The sequence below is a fragment of the Danio rerio genome, chromosome 9 (genome assembly GCF_049306965.1).
Source record: "Danio rerio strain Tuebingen ecotype United States chromosome 9, GRCz12tu, whole genome shotgun sequence".
Lineage (NCBI taxonomy): Eukaryota > Metazoa > Chordata > Actinopteri > Cypriniformes > Danionidae > Danio > Danio rerio.
Genome location: NC_133184.1, coordinates 40,194,554 through 40,214,619, shown reverse-complemented (window position 1 = coordinate 40,214,619; position 20,066 = coordinate 40,194,554). Strand labels below are relative to the sequence as shown.

The 20,066-nt window shown below is 35.0% G+C and overlaps 1 protein-coding gene across 1 annotated transcript; it reads right to left on the bottom strand.

The window, feature by feature from the left end:
* Window positions 1–1,430: 1,430 nt before the first annotated feature.
* lss (lanosterol synthase (2,3-oxidosqualene-lanosterol cyclase)) lies at window positions 1,431–19,965 on the bottom strand. Its single transcript, NM_001083567.1, is given in 22 exon segments — window positions 1,431–1,817; window positions 1,900–1,978; window positions 4,303–4,473; window positions 5,821–5,901; window positions 6,828–6,893; window positions 7,038–7,143; window positions 7,226–7,322; window positions 10,682–10,831; window positions 10,930–10,980; window positions 11,884–11,955; window positions 12,036–12,092; window positions 12,729–12,756; window positions 12,887–12,984; window positions 13,140–13,258; window positions 13,343–13,451; window positions 15,634–15,769; window positions 16,462–16,558; window positions 16,646–16,767; window positions 17,274–17,382; window positions 17,701–17,839; window positions 18,103–18,271; window positions 19,921–19,965. Coding segments are annotated over 22 exon segments (2,208 nt in total). The 5' UTR covers window positions 19,935–19,965; the 3' UTR covers window positions 1,431–1,679.
* Window positions 19,966–20,066: the final 101 nt, after the last annotated feature.

The window sequence follows — 20,066 nt, the reverse complement described above, 5'->3', positions numbered from 1 at the left end:
TTGTCTGTTCTTGATTTAAGATTTTTTTACATATTTGAACTGGAAATGAGACAAAATAGAAAGAAAGAAAGAAAGAAAGAAAAAAAGAAAGAAAGAAAGAAAGAAAGAAAGAAAGAAAAAAAGGAAGAAAGAAAGAAAGAAAGACAGAAAGAAAAGCTTTTTGCAGTGCAGCTATACATGACAACAGATGGAAAAATAAATGATCAAAAAAGGCGAGTGAATAAAAACTATTTAGTCTTGCAAATCGCAAAGACCGAAACACCCAAGATTCATTATGTAAATTCACCAGTTACTCCCCAAATACATGCAAATATCTGGTGAACTTAGAGAAGAATAGATTCAAATTAAATGTTACTTTTACAGTGTGTATCTGATATGAATAAAACACATCAGCAAATTATATTTGAATGGATTGTTAGACTTCCTTGTGTGTTTTACAAAGTCTAAATGTTTTGTTTTACTTGTAAATTAATTCAATTTACTTATAAAATAAGCACGGTTAAACGCTGATACGACTCGTCTTTCTCTGGCTCAGCGCCAGCCACGCACCAAAGCTCAGTTTGATTTTTTCAGTCGCTAAGTTAATCTAAGTTTAAATGAGCTAACGCTAACTTGTCATTCTTGTCACGCGGGATAACGAGTAAAATACCAGCACAAGGGACTTTACGGTCCTCGCTTCAAAACGGAACAAAAGTAGAATTCTATAAGGATTTACCCTGAACTCTGTATCCTCTGTATCAGTGCGCGAGAGACGGAGAGAGACCATGTTCACTCCGCTCCACGCTGAACTGAAGTGATTTTTTATTAATCAAATGTCCCTGTGTGGCGTGACACAACGAATCGATTACGAAATTCATTGCCAACGCTTTTAGTAATTGATTTTTTTTATCGATTTAATAGATTGGTTGTTGCAGCTGAGTAGTAAAATTTAACATATACTGAAGTACACATTTGCAATGTGTATGCAAGTATGTATATGCATGTATGTATGCAAGTATGTATTTATGCAAGCATGTATGTATGTATTATATATATATATATATATATATATATATATATATATATATATATATATATATATATATATATATATATATATATATATGTATGCATGTATGTATGTATGTATATACACACACACACACACATTACATTTTTAATTCCATTTCAGGTGGTTTATATTCATTATTAAGATCAAAATGAAAGTCTGCAACCTTTAAAATAACTTTTTATATTCTACATTTATCTTGAACATAAAGCATTTATTCCAATACAGATGCGTACAGCACAATCAATTTATAAACACCTGTACGCTTGACAACAATTCTGGTTAACAATATTAACCACAACTGATTTCAATCATTGGACTAAATAAGAAGAATAAAACCAACCAGACACAGAGTAAAAACAACACTACAAAACAGTGAACAGAATATTTACAATTATTTATTACAGGAGTACAGAATATCCATTATAAAAACAAAATCATCTACAATCAATACCTTGCTTCAATAGCTAAATGAGTACAAAATTAATCAAATGTTTGACAGATAATATCCTATTGACTCTAACAAATCAGTTCTACCTTTTAAAGAGCAGCAGACAGGTTTGTTTTCAATCGTCTTTGATCAGGCTGTGTCAGATACTGTTTTCTGAGGCACATTTCCTCAGTTTCTGACTCACAGTTTCAGTTTTCCAGTCAGAGCGTTGCAGGGATAGAGTCGTGTAAAGCGGCCCAGAGTCCACACTGGAAACACATTCCTGTAAGAGGTGTAGCTGATGGCACAGCTTTTATTGAACACTCCTGAAATGTTCTCCTGAAAACAAGGAAACAGCGCATTTTATTAGTCAAACCGAAAGACGTTTGTAATTTGAAGGTCTCGTAACCCAATTTCTCACCTGTGGCCAGTCTCCATTAGGCAGCTGCTTATCAATTAATAATTGAATGCCACGCTCAATCACTTTGGTGCCAGGGTACCTAAAAATGACAATTTATTTTGTAAATTAGGCATAGTGTGTCTACAGTTTATTTAAAATTAATCTGTGATTTATTTCTGTATACATAAATATTTAAAGTTTGCCCATCCCTTAAAGGGACAGTTCACCCAGAAATGAACATTCTGTGATTATTTACTCCGCCTTTACTTCTATTCAACACAATGAAGATATAATGAATGTAATGTAATGTAATGTGCATTTATATAGCGCATTTATTGTGTATGGCCATACACCCAAATCACTTCACAAACCATCACCAGTGTGCAGCATCCACTTGGATAATGCGATGGCAGCCACAGCACAACGGCGCCAGTGCGCTCACCACACACCAGCTATTGGTGGAGTGGAGAGACAGTGATAGAGCCAATTCGGTGGAAGGGGATGATTGGGAGGCCATGATCGCAAGGGCCGAAAGAGGGACTTTGGCCAGGACACCAGGGTTACAACCCTGCTTTTTCACAAGAAGTGCCATGGGATTTTTAATGACCACAGAGAGTCAGGACCTGAATGAAGGATGAAGGATTTTGGAAACCAGCAGCAATCGACTTTCATAGTATGTTATGTTCCAGCTATTGAAGTCAATGACTGCTGGTTTTCAGTATTTTACATATCTTGTTTTGTGCTCAACAAACGAAAGAATGTCAAAACCATCTAAGGATGAGTAAACAATGAGGAAATTGGAAAACCAGACAGTAATTGGTGACCAACATTTGCCTCACGCAGTGCAACGCATCTTCACATAGAATTGTACTGTCTGGTCTTTCATTGGGGCCAGCCTATAGACACATGTGCAATATTCAAGTTCAAGTACATTTATTTATAGAGCACATTTAAAAGCAGTCACAAGACTTACCAAAGTGCTGTACATAAGACAAGGTAACAATAAACAGACAGAATATAAAAACATAGAAATAAGGCAAGAGTAACGAATGTAAAATGTAGCAGCAGAAAGAACTATTAAAATAATCATAAAAAGCCAAGATAAAAAGATACGTTGTAAGAAGTGATTTAAAAATGGATGATGATGGAGCCATTCTAATCTCAAGGGGCAAGGTGTTCCACAACCGAGGACCCGCCACAGAGAAAGCTCTGTCCCCTCTATGTTTCAGCCTGGACTGAGGAGCTAAAAGGAGATTCTGATCACTTGACCTAAGAGATCTCACGGAGAGTAAAAATGAAGCAGCTCTGAGGGATAAGATGGGGCTAGATAATGGAGTAATTTATATACCAGTAAAACCACTTTAAAATCAATTCTGAATTAGACAGGCAGCAAATGGAGGCCTCTTAGAAGAGGGGTAATAGCCCCTTTCACACATACAGACCTTTCCGGAAAATTGCCGGCAATTTTCCGGAAAGGTCTGTATGTGTGAACAGGTCCTTTTTGAAAATACCGGTAAATTCGTTCTGGCTATTTTCCTGAAAGAGAAGTTGTAACATTACCGGCAATTTGCCGGAATGCTGCGCTGTGTGAATGCAGAAGGAAGATTTCCGTAATAAGCGCGTGCACGTCTAGAACGTGCTGACGTGAGACGTCTGCTTTAGCCAATCACAACAGTCAGACGCATTTACGTCCACGCGGTTTGTGAGGATAAAAGCCTTTGAATATTTTTCCAGACACATTTAGCTGCTAGAAGTTAGTCAGATCACGTTTATATGTTCTTCTTAATGCCAACTGTGTAAATAATCATCGATGAGATGCTTATGATAAGCCGCTGTTTGTTTACCTTCAAGCTTTGCGTGCGCCTATGAGCGCCTGCACACGCACATATTATGAGAATCTCGACATGCGAAAGTGATCCTGCGAAAGTTGTTCACAATATTGATCATCCACAGAGTTTGTAATTTAGTCAAATGTTTACAAATACAAGCGCAGCCGTTTAAAGCTCACTTGTGGGGAATGATGTCAGAATTTACCGGTATTTTGGAATGGATGTGTGAATGCTCTTTTCCGGAAAATTTCCGTAACGTCCTCGCCTGTGTGAACAGCGCTTTTTTCAATATACCGGTAAAGTCGTTCCGGAAATTTTCCAGAAATTTACCGGTATCACTGTGTGAAAGGGGCTAATGTGGTCATGTGCAATATTCAAGCTGTCTAATCAGCATCTTGATATGCCACATCTCTGAGGTGGATGAATTATCCAGGCAAAGGAGAAATGCTCACTAACACAGATTTAGACAAATGTGTGAAAAATATTCAAGACAAATAAAGAAAAAGTTGTAGATCTTTGTAGAGTGTAGTACAAGATTATTCATTATAAAGTGTTAAGCAAAAACACTACCACCAGGGATTGATGCTGAAGTTACCTGACGGCCATCAATCCCAGCAAAGCCCAGCAGGTGTTGTGGATCTGAGAGCTACTGCTCTGAACGTAGCGCCGCTGCTCACAGGACTCAAAGTCTTCACCCCAGCCTCCATCCTCCATCTGCTTCGCCAGCAGGAACTCACAGGCACGCTTCACCTCCTCACAAACAGACCTGCAATACAGAAACAAAAGATTTATTTCATATCTTAATTCTTTATTGTGTCATAACAGACTTTAGCACCAGGGAAACGCCAAACTTTCATTTTCAGACAGAAATACAAACTAGGCTGTGGGTCAAGATATACTTGTTAGTTTTGACCTACTTTTCATATTATTCATGTTAGCCGAGATACATCTGTGAAACAACAATGTGAAAATCTGGAATCGGATGGTCCGAACAAATAAAAATACTGACAAAATCACATTTAAAGTGTCCAAATCAAGTTCTTTGCAATGCATATTACTAATTAAAATTGAGTTTTGTTATATTAGGTAGGAAATTTACAAACTGTCTTGACGGAAATTATCTTTACTTAATATTCTAATGATTTTTGGCAAAAAAGAAACATTTATAAATAATGAACCATACAATGGCTCCTGGCAAAATTATAATAGTGCAACATTGGACAAAATTATTGTTAAGCTGGTGAAATGTCTGTCCAAAAACACTTCCAATAAGCAAAAAGTCAACAAAACAGTTCTGAAAGTTGTAGATTGTGAAAATTATGTGGTTTTGTAAATTTTTTTTTTTGTACAAATGTCTGCCCCCCACAGCCTATTTTTTTACATTTATGTTAAACGATCAGTACATCAAAAACATTTAACTCAACCTCAAATGCTAACAAAACTTTGAGTTTCTATATTCTGTTGAACACAAAAGAAGATATTTAGAAGCTGAATAACTGTAACCACTGACTTCCATAGTAGGAAAAAACAAATAAAATGAAAGTCAAAGGTTAGAGGTTTCCAACATTCTTCAAAATATCTTCTTTTGTGTTCAACAAAAGAAAAAAGGTCAAATCTTTCTATGACAAGTGAAGAGTAAATGATGACGGAACTGTCAGTTTTGGATAAACTATCCCTTTAAGTTTAATGTGGTGTTTAACCTGACTAAGCTGTGTATATAAGTGAAACAACTTCTTGAAGGATAAAAAAACAGGTAACACTTTATTTTGACGGTCCATTTGAGTATTAGTAGACTGTCAGCTTAATATCTGTTGATACTGCTGCTAAACAGACATTTAACTGACTATAAGAAACTTTGCAATTACATGTCAACTTACACTAACCCTAACCATAACAGTCTACTTATAATCTAATCAGAATTAGTTGGCATGCAGATGCAATGCAACTTAAATTCAACAAACGGACCATCAAAATACAGTGTGACCAAAAAACATAAGGAGGGACCTGATTTTGTGCATCAGAAAATGGCTGAATCATCAAATGGTTTACTTTTGCTGTAATCACACTACTTATGTCCGTAAACATTAAAGAAAAGAAGAAACAAACAACATACCCATTTTGGAAAGTGTGACCCATACACGCAAATGCCTCCAGACCAAACCAGGCTCCGTATGTGAAACAGACTCCCCAAGACCTAAGACAAGCAACAAAAGCAGTCAGTGTCTGAAATCTAAATATAAGTAGACTATGTAGCAACAGTATAATGTACATATTTTATATGGTTTTCCATTACTATGCATTGCATAAATTAAATAATGGGCTATGTTCAAGTTCATGGAGAACCTTTTATAGTATCGATAATATAGTCGGGTAAATAGACCTTAGCATTCGTACAGTTGTTCAAGTGAAAAAGTAGCTGAAAACAAGCGATGTAGAAGGATCAGCGAACACAATTGAAGATGAAAAGTCATTCCTATTTGTTTTGGGTACACCTTGCGGTATTGGGGATGAGTTGTTTTTAAGTATCTTATTAATTAGGACGGCCACATGCATTCATTAACAATAACTTTGGCACAGATAATGCACTGTGGCTGGGTCAGGAACTCTTTGCTTAGAGAAAATGGAATAAAACCATAGTCCAGGTAACTATCTTGATATTTCCTGTATTTCATGTTTCCAGTATTGCTAGCGCTGCGACCTGAAATGTTTGGAGCTTGCTCACCAGGTATGCTTGGGTCATTACAAGTAACTAAGGCAACATGATCATTCTCCTAATCTTCCACTGGTAAAATTTTTTTTAAATATGATGCGAACCCCCACAGAGCTCGCTGAGGCCCCTTTATGGGCCGTGACCCCACTGTTGGGAGCCGCTGACCTAATGCACCTTTAAACAGAAATTGGGGAAAAAAATTCTTCAACTGTATATACACTGTGTACGTTGGAATGCATTTAAATTTAAACTAATGTCAAAATGTTTACATCTTTATATAGAAAACATTTAATTCAAGTCTGTGTGAAATTGTCGTTCACACATTAAATTTCATCATTAGATTAGGTCAAATTAGCAAGAAACATTTTTTTTAAGATGTAGGACTTTGTTATAAATGAATCAACGCCTACCCTTCCCATGAGCCATCAGGTCTCTGAACCCTCCTGCAGTAGTCCAGCCCCCGCTGAAGAGTGCTCCTATAAAAAAACAAGAGACAAGCTTCAACCAAACCATTCTTCACAACTCATTATAGATATATGTTTTTATTTTTTTTTGCTTTACTGTAATGTTGGGTATTTTTTATTTAAACAAAAATACTGAGATGCTGTGTCTGTGTATACCTGATCTCTTCTGCTCTGTGCTCAGGATATACGCTGTGAAAATGTTTCAATGCCTGCAGTACAGCTGAGGTGCACTCAACATACGTGTAGTCAATCATTATATCACCTGAAAGAGACATTTAACAGGAATTTTAAATCTAATAGGAAATGCCCTGACAGCTAAATACGGTATTTTAATGCACGCTCACCAAATACTTCAGACGGGTTCAGCAGCTCCAGCAGTTTCCCGCCACGTTTCGTCTCATACGTGGCAAAGCCTCCATCAGGGTTTCTCATGCTCAACAGCTGACACAGAAAAATTACATTAATGCTCAAAGCTTAAGATAGGGCTGGGCAATTTATTTTTTTGCCCTCATAGTTCACTGATAGGTTTTCTACAGTAAATATGCCCCCAAATTACAAGTGAGAGATTTTTGCATTACTTGATTTTAAAATATCTAAAGGAAACACACACATCTACCATCTATAATTATTATTGATCATCAATGCTGAATGACTGAAATTAAAACACACATTGCCTAAAAAGAACAGTCACTTGTTTCTTATAAAGATGTGAAAATAAATAACTTTCACTATTGGAAACAAAATAAATTATTTACAATGTTTTCATATTAAAAATAGAAAAATGAGAAGCATCTCTTCTAAATAAAATAACTCTTGCTTATCCTGTAAACAATATTTTAAACCAAGAATTCCTAGCATCTTCTGTAAACAAATATTTTAATGTAAATAATCCTTTTAATGTAACGGAAAATATCAAAGCATCTCAGGCGCAGCTTCCAATCATCGTCAATGTACAGGGAGTGCAGAATTATTAGGCAAATGAGTATTTTGACCACATCATCCTCTTTATGCATGTTGTCTTACTCCAAGCTGTATAGGCTCGAAAGCCTACCACCAATTAAGAATATTAGGTGATGTGCATCTCTGTAATGAGAAGGGGTGTGGTCTAATGACATTAACACCCTATATCAGGTGTGCATAATTATCAGGCAACTTCCTTTCCTTTGGCAAAATGGGTGAAAAGAAGGACTTGACAGGCTCAGAAAAGTAAAAAATAGTGAGATATCTTGCAGAGGGATGCAGTACTCTTAAAATTGCAAAGCTTCTGAAGCGTGATCATCAAACAATCAAGCGTTTCATTCAAAATAGTCAACAGGGTCGCAAAAAGCGTGTGGAAAAACCAAGGCGCAAAATAACTGCCCATGAACTGAGAAAAGTCAAGCGTGCAGCAGCCAGATGCCACTTGCAACCAATTTGGCCATATTTCAGAGCTGCAACATCACTGGAGTGCCCAAAAGCACAAGGTGTGCAATACTCAGAGACATGGCCAAGGTAAGAAAGGCTGAAAGACGACCACCACTAAACAAGACACACAAGCTGAAACGTCAAGACTGGGCCGAGAAATATCTCAAGACTGATTTTTTTAAGGTTTTATGGACTGATGATATGAGAGTGAGTCATGATGGGCCAGATGGATGGCCCCGTGGCTGGAATGGTAAAGGGCAGAGAGCTCCAGTCCGACTCAGATACCAGAAAGATGGAGGTGGAGTACTGGTTTGGGCTGGTATCATCAAAGATGGACTTGTGGGGCCTTTTCGGGTTGAGGATGGAGTCAAGCTCAACTCCCAGTCCTACTGCCAGTTTCTGGAAGACACCTTCTTCAAGCAGTGGTACAGGAAGAAGTCTGCACCCTTCAAGAAAAACATAATTTTCATGCAGGACAATGCTCCATCATACGCGTCCAAGTACTCCATAGCTTGGCTGCCGAGAAAGGGTATAAAAGAAGAACAACTAATGACATGGCCTCCTTGTTCACCTGATCTGATCCCCATTGAGAACCTGTGGTCCATCATCAAATGTGAGATTTACAAAGAGAGAAAACAGTACACCTCTCTGAACAGTGTCTGGGAGGCTGTGGTTGCTGCTGCACGCAATGTTGATGGTGAACAGATCAGAACACTGACAGAATCCATAGATGAAAGGCTTTTGAGTGTCCTTGCAAAGAAAGGTGGCTATATTGGTCACTGATTAGTTTTTGTTTTGTTTTTGAATGTCAGAAATGTATATTTGTGAATGTGGAGATGTTATATTGGTTTTACTGGTAAAAATAAAAAATTGAAATGGGTATATATTTGTTTTTTGTTAAGTTGCCTAATAATTATGCACAGTAATAGTCACCTGCACACACAGATATCCGCCTAAAATAGCTAAAACTAAAAACAAACTAAAAACTACTTCCAAAAATATTCAGCTTTGATATTAATGAGTTTTTTGGGTTCATTGATAACATGGTTGTTGTTCAATAATAAAACGATTCCTCAAAAATACAACGTGCCTAATAATTCTGCACTCCCTGTAGTGCAAAGTAAGGCTCAAAAATGGGTCTATCATCCTTCTTGACCAGAGATCAGATGTGGCTGCAAAGTGTGGGTAACAGAGTGGAGTCTCGACCAGGAATAATTTGATCTATTATATTATTGAATGTTGATTTTGATTACTTTTCGATTAATCATTCAGCCCTAGCTTAAGATTTGTTTATAAAGAAATATGTAAACATTTTTTAGAAAGGATGCATTACATGCTTTTTGCATTAAACAGTGCCAATAAAGACACATTATAATATCCAAACACAAGTCAAAAGGATTAGCCCTGCAGCTCAATTTTATTCTTTATAAAATATTTATCAAGTGTTGTTAAATGGAGAGATTTCTTGAACACATTTCTAACACTACATAATAGTTTTAATGACAAATTTTTAATAACTAATTTATGGTGTCTTTGCCATAATGAAAGTAAATAATATTTTACTATTTTATTATAGAATTTTATGACATAGCTAGGTTAATTATGTTGCCTAGGCAAGTAAGGATAATTAGGCTAGTCACTCAATAGTGATTTGTTTTCTGTTGAATTTCTGTTTAACTGAATTACTATTTAGGGGGCTATAATTGTTACTTTAGTGGACTGATATAAATACTGACCTTAAAGCTTTTTGAAAATATTTAAAGACTGATTTTTCTCCAGCCAAACTAAACGAAATAAGACTTTCTGCAGAAGTAAAAATTTTATAGGAAATACTGTGAAAATGTCCTTGTTCTGTTAAACATCACTAGGAAAATATGTGAAAAATAATAACAAAAAATATCACAGGACAGCTAATAATTTTGCTTTCAACTGGATATATATTAAAAATATCTATATATCTATAATGTCAAATGTTTAATGATTCCTAAAAAAATTCACCATGATTTTCCTATTATTTAAATTTTTTTATCAGCATTTTAGAAGGATTTCTGACACTGAAGATTTTACATTTAAAATATATTAAATAAATAAAGGGTTATCTTAATTTCAGCTCAAAGTTTTAGCACTAAATGAAAAAGAAAGAGTTTTTAAAAAGCCCTCTGTCAACTACATATTATGAGCCTATAAACACTTAACATTGTTATGTTGTATTTGAACTCTCTGTTTGAATTTAACACAAAGAAAGCTCATTTTTTGAGGGACTGACTTCCTACAAAGAGACTCATGGCCCACCAAACAGGGTCTAACATTCGTGTAATACTGATAGCATAGCATTTTACTGTAAATCTTATGTCAGCATTCAAAACAGACAGTATATACACAAGTAAGGTTATTACCACATTGACAGCATCAAAAAGCCTTTCCTTGGGAATGTTCTCTTTGAGGAAATTGCACTGCTCTTGCAGAAGCATCACAGATTTCAGCCCTTCTGACACACAGTCAGCAACTATCCAACCGCAGTCCCGTGTGCTGAAGGGAAAGCCTCCCTACATCAGACACATACACACATATGCTTATGAATGTGGATAAGTGCAAATTAAAAATGCTTAATAATAAAGTTGACATGTTAGACTTAAATGTTTACCTTGTTCATTTGTCTATAGTATTTCTCATATTCTGGAGGATTATCTTTGACCTACAATAATGGGAAACTGGTTAGAGCTTACATGGAGACCCAAAGATTACTACAGAAATACAGAAGTGCAACAGAATTCTGATACCACAACAAAATGCTTTTAATATTGTATTATTATTTCAAATGAGGTCATTCAAATTCAAAATGACACAAGTAAAGAATATTTCAGATTTGTGCAAATTTGATTAGTGATGTGATTAACTGAACTTAATTCATTTAATTTAATTGATCTCTAGATTGTTTAAAAAAAAAGAGAAAGAAACAGAACAAAGACTTGAATTCAAACGATACGTACAACATTACTAAATCATCCAATTTTACATGATAATTATTTACCTTTTCCATTTATGCAAAAAACAGTAATAAATAAAATAAATAGAATTATAAAGTTAATAAATTAATACATAAATAAAAAAGCAGGGAGAGGATCTGTCAGATTATTTCAGAACACCTTTGTCCCATATTTATATCTTTTTACATGGAAAATAAATCTTGTCACTCTCAACAGTCCATAAAACACCCCCAAGAGTCAGATGTTTATTTCTTTGTTGAATATATTAACAATTAACATGAAACTATTCAAAATAACAGCTACATCAGTTTTCTTTGCCATGTATCATAAATGAAAAAGATTTTTGCTCAGCACAGTCAATTCAAAGCTATTTGAAGAAAAATGAAGAATATCATGATTATCCCCACTTTAAAGGCTCTTATCTCTACACTCAAATGGGTTTTATGAGAACAGCAAAATTTGGTTCGTCTTATATAATTGTATTTGTCTTTAAGGTGAAACTTTTTGTGCAGCCATTTTGGACAAAACTCCCTGAAAGAAAAGATCCTGTATCTTAATGGGGCTCTTTTAGTATAGTAAAACATAAATTAAAAAACATAAACCCGGCTTGCCTGAGTCAGATCCAAGAAATGATGGGCTTGTGTAAGGCACTCTGTAAATCTGGGGATGTCCTGGGCTCCTGCCTGTACAGAAAATAAGCACAACTGATCAGTGAATTTATCTGTTATGTGTCAGTGTCAGCTGTATTGTTGACAATATGTACCTCAAGAAATGCTTGTACTGCAAATGCAGTGTCCCATAGCTGTGATCCGTTTGTTCCCTGACAGAATGAAATAACAAAATAGTTATTTAATTACATATATAGCCTCTTTGAATTTTCAGATATTTGAAAATTAATTGAATATCAAATATTTTCCGAATGATGTTTAACAGAGCAAGACATTTTTCACAGTATCTCCTATAATTATTTTTCTTGTGGAGAAAGCCTTTTTTTTTACTTATAAGTCTTATTTTTTTATTTTGGCTAGAATAAAAGCAGTTTTTATTTTTTTAAACACCATTTTAAGGTCAAAATTATTAGCACCTTTAAGCTAAATTTTTAGATAGTCTACAGAACAAATCACTGTTGTACAATGATCTGCCTAATTGCCCTTACCTGCCTAGTTAAACTAATTCACCTAGTTAAGCCTTTAATTGTCACTTTAAGCTGTATAGAAGTGTCTTGAAAAATATCTAGTAAAATATTATTGACTGTAATCATGGCAAAGATAAAATAAATCAGTTATTAGAAATGAGTTAATAAAACTATTATGTTTATTAACTATTATGTATGATTAACATCTTCTTTCCGTTAAACAGAAATTAAGGGAATAAATATACAAGAGGGTAAATAATTCAGACTTCAACTGTTTAAAACATTGTTTCTCTTATCAAACAAAACATCCCAATAACTCACCTGCATTTTCATGCCATCCAAACCCAGCCTGGGAAATAGGGTAAAGTGGAAAAAAAAACAAGACCAAAAAGTAAATAAAAAAAAAATCACAAAAGGAAGTCAGAAGGCATTTTTATACTGATATAAGATACACTATTATTCGGTAAATAATAACTCACCACAGATAGTCAGGAATCCTTGAAACGTGCTTCTGGAAGGCAGGTGAAGTTGGTCCATCTACATACCAGCGTACCAACATGTTGATCGTTTTTGAGATCTAAAAAAAAAGACAGTATTACGGTCAAGAAATAGTAAATATTTTTGACAAAATAATACTAAACATGCACAGATTCACACGATAGGATCAGGCACATGCATTGATTTCAAGAGGACTTCATACTTTACACAGCACACAATTACTTTTTCACTCACCGGTCCGATGCTGATACATTTTGTGAAGCGATCGTCTGCTTTAATGTGGTCATACAGCTCCTTCACTGCTTTTTCTCTCAGTATAGTGCTGTGATGAGCTTCGTACACATTCAGGAAAACTGCACGATAAGGTTTTAATTAGTTATATGGCAATCAAAAGGTTTTAATTCCTTTTAAAGTGATGTTATACTTCTCTCACTCACAATAAGCGAAAGTAAGCAAGTTGCTGTGTGGTGTGTATAAATCACAGGCTGCAACGTTGTTCCTCTGAGCTGGCCAGTCAATAGTGGAGTAATCCTGGACGTAGAGCTCCTGTTTCAAACACAAGAAAAACATCTGGATTGGTGTGTCTAGATTGAATTCTGAATTAGATTGTTATTCTGTCATCATGTACTATACAGATACATAGCTCATCCAAAAATCTAAGAATTTATATTAGGCCACACAAAATGTAGGAGAGTTTTTTCTAAAGTAAAACATTAAAGATTTTTGGCAAAAACTGAGGTTCTTTTCGATTAATTTGCATCAGCATACCTACCTACGAATGTACAAATGATCCAGAAGATTGATTAGCTGATTTAGGTGTGTTTTCTTAGTGCTGGAATTCAACTAATTCATAGAATAGTGGGTGTCCCCCATGGTGCAGGGTTGGAGACCTCTGTCTTAAGGTTTTATGAAATTCAATTATAAGCTTTAATCAATGGTAGGGCTGCTGGTATATGAATCAATACAGCAATGTGCACATTAATCAGATTGTCTGAATTATTGTTGACCAGGAGCCACACAACACATGTGATTTGTGGAGTCACTGCAATGTTTAACCACAATAAGGTTTGTTTATCATTTGAATGTGTTTTTAAGACCTGGCTTGTCACTGAGCATTTGGGCACAAAAAATGACATGTTTGCAGGTGTAGCAAAGGTTAATTGTATTTAATAAATTTTTTTTTTGCACACTTACTGGCCACTTTATTAGGTACACCTGTCCAACTGCTCATTAACGCAAATTTCAGCCAATCACATGGCAGCAACTCAATATATTGAGGCATGTAGACATGGTCAAGACGATCTGCTGCAGTTCAAACTCAGCATCAGAATGAGGAAGAACCGGAAACCGAGGCTACAATTCGTACAGGCTCACCAAAATTGCACAATAGAACATTGGAGAAATGTTGCCTGGTCTGATGAGTCTCTATTTTTGCTGTGACATTCGGATGGTAAAATCAGAATTTAGTGTCAACAACATGAAAGCATGGATCCATCATGCCCTGTATCTTGGCACACTTTAGTACCAACTGAGCATAGTGTCAATACCCAGGCCTACCTGAGTATTGTTGCTGACCATGTTCATCCCTTTTGACCACAGTGTCTTCTGATGGCTTCTTCCAGCAGGGTAATACACCATGTCATAAAGTACGACTCATGTCAGACTGGTTTCTTGAACATGACAATGAGTTTACTGTACTCAAATGGCCTCCACAGTCACCTGGTCCCAATCCAATAGAGCACCTACTGGGCGTGCTGGAACGTGAGATTCGCATCATGGATGTGTAGCCGACAAATCTGCAGCAACTGCATGATGCTATCAAGTCAATATGGAGCAACATCTCTGAGGAATGTTTCCAGTACCTTGTTGAATCTATGCCACAAAGGATTAAGACAGTTCTGAAGGCAAAAGGGGGTCCAAACTGGTACTAGTAAGGTGTACCTAATAAAGTATAGAATATCTTCTTTCTAGTGCAGATTCTGCAGAAATATCAATTTCAAACTGAAATAAACTTTATTATACAAACCCCATTAGCAGATTATTTTGCTTGTTTTAAGAAAAAAACTCACAAAATTTTGACCTATTACTAGAAAGTGAAAACAAAACAATAATTTTACTATAATTTTTTTATATTTTGGCAAGAAATGAGACAAAATCTAAGTAAGAAAAACATTTTTGCATCGTGATTATTCTATTTCTGTACCTGAATACTTTTGAACTCTCCAGAAAAATGTCTAATAAATAGAGCTATTCAAACCAAAATTTTCACAAGACTGTTATGAAGCATTTAATGATCATCAAAATCTTAAATCCTTGAAAGTTTTTAATATTTTGATTTTTGAAAGAACGCATGTACAAGTTGCCTATATATTATATTATCTTTGTATCAAATTACAAAAAACTAATTAAAGCTTGAGCATTTGAAATGCAGAGTTGCAGGACACTAAAATTTACGTTCTTCTATCTTCTGGCTGCTGTTCTAGCATCAGTATCATACAAATTATTTTCTTTTTCTGAAGTCTTGATAACACCATCGTTAAATAACTATTTCAGGAAATAGGATTGTAAAAACATTAATTGTTTTACTCTCCTGTTCACTGCACTCTAGGTTTACCCCACTATGACGACTTCCGCTAATGAGAGAAATCCAGAAATGTGAACAGGGTCCATATGTATTGTGGAGACTGTAGTGCTTCCCACCCCTAGAGGTAAAACTCTGAAACTACACCTGTCTTAAACTGAGCACCAGAGGATCTTCATCAGCAGAGAGCCTGACTGCGTAGCAGTAGCTCATGGGCAGGTAGACCTGTCGACAGTGGCACCATAATGTGGAGGGGTGTGCTGGCATCCAGGAGGGCAAAAGCCTAATGAAACAAACCACAAAAACATATACAGTTGAACATATACACATATACAGTTGAACATATACACATATACAGTTGAACATATACACATATACAGTTGAACATATACACATATACAGTTGAAGTCAGAATTATTAGCCCCCTTTTGAAATTTTTCTTTCTTTTTTAAATATTTCCCAATTGATGGAAAATTTCACAGTATAATCCACAGGATAATATATTTTCTTCTGGAGAAAGTCTTATTTGTTTTATTTCGGCTAGAATAAAAGCAGTTTTAAATTTTTAAAAAACCATTTTAAGGTCAAAATTATTAGCCCCTTTAAGCTATATTTTTTCGACAATCTACAGAACAAACCACTGTTATAAAAAAAACTTGCCTAATTACCCTATCCTGCCTAGTCAACCTAATTAACCCAGTTAAGCCTTTAAATGTCACTTTAAGCTGTATAAAAGTGCCTTGAAAAATATCGAGCCAAATATTATTTACTGTCATCATGACAAAAATAAAATAAATCAGGGATTAGAAATGAGTTATTAAAACTATCATGTTCAGAAATGTTTCAAAAAAATCTCTCCGTTAAACAGAAATTGGGGGAAAATAAACAGTGGGGGCTAATAATTCCACATCAACTGTGTATTCAAACCTAAAAACAACAACAATCAGCCTACAAACTATTGAACTTCTTATTTACCACATCTCTGGGAAAAGCGTATTCATTCCTTCCCAGTTGTATACGTTCAGGATGGCCAACCAAAATTTGCCCCATGAGGGTATGCCTACAGCACCACCTGTGACAGAGCAGCAGAATACTGATGATAAGCACCATTTAATCTTATTTAACGGTTTATATTACTGTATGTACAGCAATCACAGACCTCTGTTGTGTAAAGCATTTCTTGCCCGAACCATATCTGGATCATCAGGCCCAACTCCCAAAATTCTCAAGGTGGTGTAACTCAAAGCTGTTCCAAACACAGTCGACTTGTCTTCAATGTGCCTGAAAAAGAATTTTGTGATGGTCACTAATTATTCCAGTCATGTTACACACTAATAGCAAGATATATATAAATATAATAGACTGTTTTTAAACGCCAGTTTGACCCTAAATTCTCATTACTGTAATACACAATGACATTTAATGTTCTGTATTTTTCAAAATTTATTAAATTTTTTAATCTTTGTAACAAGGATTATCATTGCTGGAATATTACCATTATTAACACTCATAACAATACTAATACTACTAGTAATAATAATAATTAACATTATTATTATTTAATTGCATTTAATAAATAAATACATACAATCCGTAAATTGGATTTAAATAATATACTAATTTTGGGATGGCAATAATATATAATTTTATTATGTAATATATAATATATAATAAAATATAATAGTATTATGGTATTGAAGAAAATAAATAATTGTTTTTAGATTGAAATGTGAAGTTATCTTGACAGGATTAATGAGATTTTTAAAGATAATATTATTAATACGCACAAGCCCCAGCCTCCATCAGGCAGCTGCACAGAGCGAAGATATCGAACCATTTCCTTCTTCCATGCATCTGGCAGAGGAATCTTAGCAATATGACAGGTTATGAGCAGGCCTAAGACATACAAAAAGATAATAGTATAATAATAAATCAATAATACAAAGGAAGAAATTCATTCTCTTACACGTCTAAGCTCTCTTGAATCATAGAAACACTGTATTTAAAAATGGTTTCATTTAATTAAAGTTTCATTGATTCATTCATTCATTTTCTTTTCGGCTTAGTCCCTTTATTCATCAGGGGTCGACAGAGCAGAATGAACCACCATGTCACATCCATAACGCTGGAATTGCTCAATATTAATTTGCATGTAATGACTAAACAAACCTTTCTAAGCATATACTAATGGTGTTATGGATATAAATGAATCACCTGGAAGTAAGAAAAGAGGTCCACCGTAATCTCCAGCCCAATGTCCATCTTCAGCCTGTAGTCGGCTATAGAAGTCCATTCCCTTTAATGCAGCTTCTACTGCAGTGTGTGCGGCAGGGGATGCTGAGATGAACTCGCTCTGAAATAATACAAATGCATTGTTTTAGTGTACACTTATCCTGATGATACACTGGGCAACTTGGGGAAATGATGCCATCAATATGCAACCAGGTGAGACATGTGGTAGCTAATTAGGGATATGGGTTACAGATACTATGTTGTTTTTCCATTCTTAATAGAAAAGTAGCCAAGCAGCATTGCTTTGCAAAATTGACTGGCAACATCGCTCAAAAAGGTGCCTTGTGTATCATCAGCATTAGTGTCTGTAATGTTTGTGTTTACCGTGTCCAGTCCCAGAGAGTGACGTTCCAGCATGCTCTGCGGTCTGTCCAAGCTGTCAGTCTCCTCGATGTACCTCCAGCTCTGTCTGCCGTCCACATTACTCAACCTCCAGCGGCTGAGATCTGTCGCAGGCTCCGTCTTATAGGGGCCTCCCCTTCTCCGCAAACACCTGGTTTAAAACTTTCAGTTACACTCGGAAGGGCATTTTCATTAACGAACTTGTTAATGACCAATAATACGGCTATTAAAAAATTAAGAAAGCATTTGGAAATGTATCTCTGGATTCACAGGATTTAATATGGTGTGTTTGAGCAACATGTTTATAGAAAAACATTTATTCTATAAAGGTCTGGTAGCATTTCTTCAAAGTGTTTTTCTGCCTACAAATCAGAGTCGTTCCGCCAAATACATTTCAAGAGTCATTTTATGCTCTAAATCAGTGTTTCTAAACCACGTTCTGCTCGAATCAGGTGCATTTGGTTAAAGAGACATGGAAATGTGCAGAACTGGTGGTCCTCCAGGAACGTGGTTGAGAAAATGTGCTCTAAATAATCTTTTTAAGTATAAAATAATTGTCAGTAGTTTGAACAACAAAATAAAAAGACATTTTACTTAAACACATGAAAATTAATTACAAATTCAGAGAAAATTATCATTTCCAACTGCTCAAACTTTTTTGTTTTAGAACTGTAGTTAATGTGCACCCAAATATTTTATGGAAACAAATGACAGGAAGTGAAATAACATTTCTGTAATGATAATAATAATAATAATAATAATAATAATAATATTAATGAGCTGTTTTCTGCAAGTTTAATGGAAAAAGAACATCAATAAGTTCCATCAGTACTTTTTTTTTTTATATAATTAGCAGTTTTATATTTGTGTGTCAGTAAAAAAAAAACATATTAGAAAGAGAAAAAAATCGTACTGATGCTGGTTGTGGATAGGTTATAGATATTTGAACAAAACAATATAGTAAAATTGTGAAAGAACATTAATAAGTTCCACAAGGCATTTTATATTAACTTGTGTTAGGCTTGTCAGTCCAAAAAACGAATAGTAGATATAGAAACATTGTACCGATGCTTGTTTTATGCAAATATTGATATTTGAACTAAAATAACAAACACATTTAACCCAAAATACTGCTTTTTTAAAAAACTATTTTGACATTAAAACGTTGATATTTTGTGTTGAAATTAAAATGGTTATGTTGGATTAGGTCATTTCAAGTGTCATTATATGCTCTAAATGACCTTTTTAATAGAAAAAATATAGATATAGAATGTCAGTAGTTTGAACAAACAAACTTAAAAGATGTTTCACTCAAACACATGAAAATTAATGGAAAACTCAGAGAAAATAATATTTCCAACTGCTTAAACATTTTGGTTTTGTTTCAGCCTCTTACATTTCTAAGTTTAATATTTATTCTATAAAGGTCTGATAACAATTCTTATTGCTTTTGTGCCTAAAAATCTGAGTCATTCCACCAAATCCAAGTCCAAGTAAAAATATTCACCATCAGAAAAATTTCGTTTTCACTTTGAAATGTAGATATTTTGACAAGAAACAAGACAAAATGTCTATGGAAAAAAAGGTTTTTGCATAAATCATAGTGATTAAAATGCCATATAAATACAGTGATTAAATACAATTCTGTAGCTCCTACTCTGTAACTTGATTCAAACTGAACATTGCGTGTATTTGCGATTTGCCTGTTGCGGATGCGCACATTGAGATATCAATGCTGAAACGATATATTCTGCAGCCCTAGTCGACAAGTTTACCAAATAATAAACTGAATATACTCACGTTCCCTCTGTCATCTTTGACGTGCTTGAGCAAAACTTGTAAACTCTAAAGATCCTGTCATATTTCAGCTGATCGCGGCACTGAACGCCTCCTTTAAACCGCGTGGGAAACGTAGTTTTTTTAACCCCCGGTGTCAACCCAGAGCG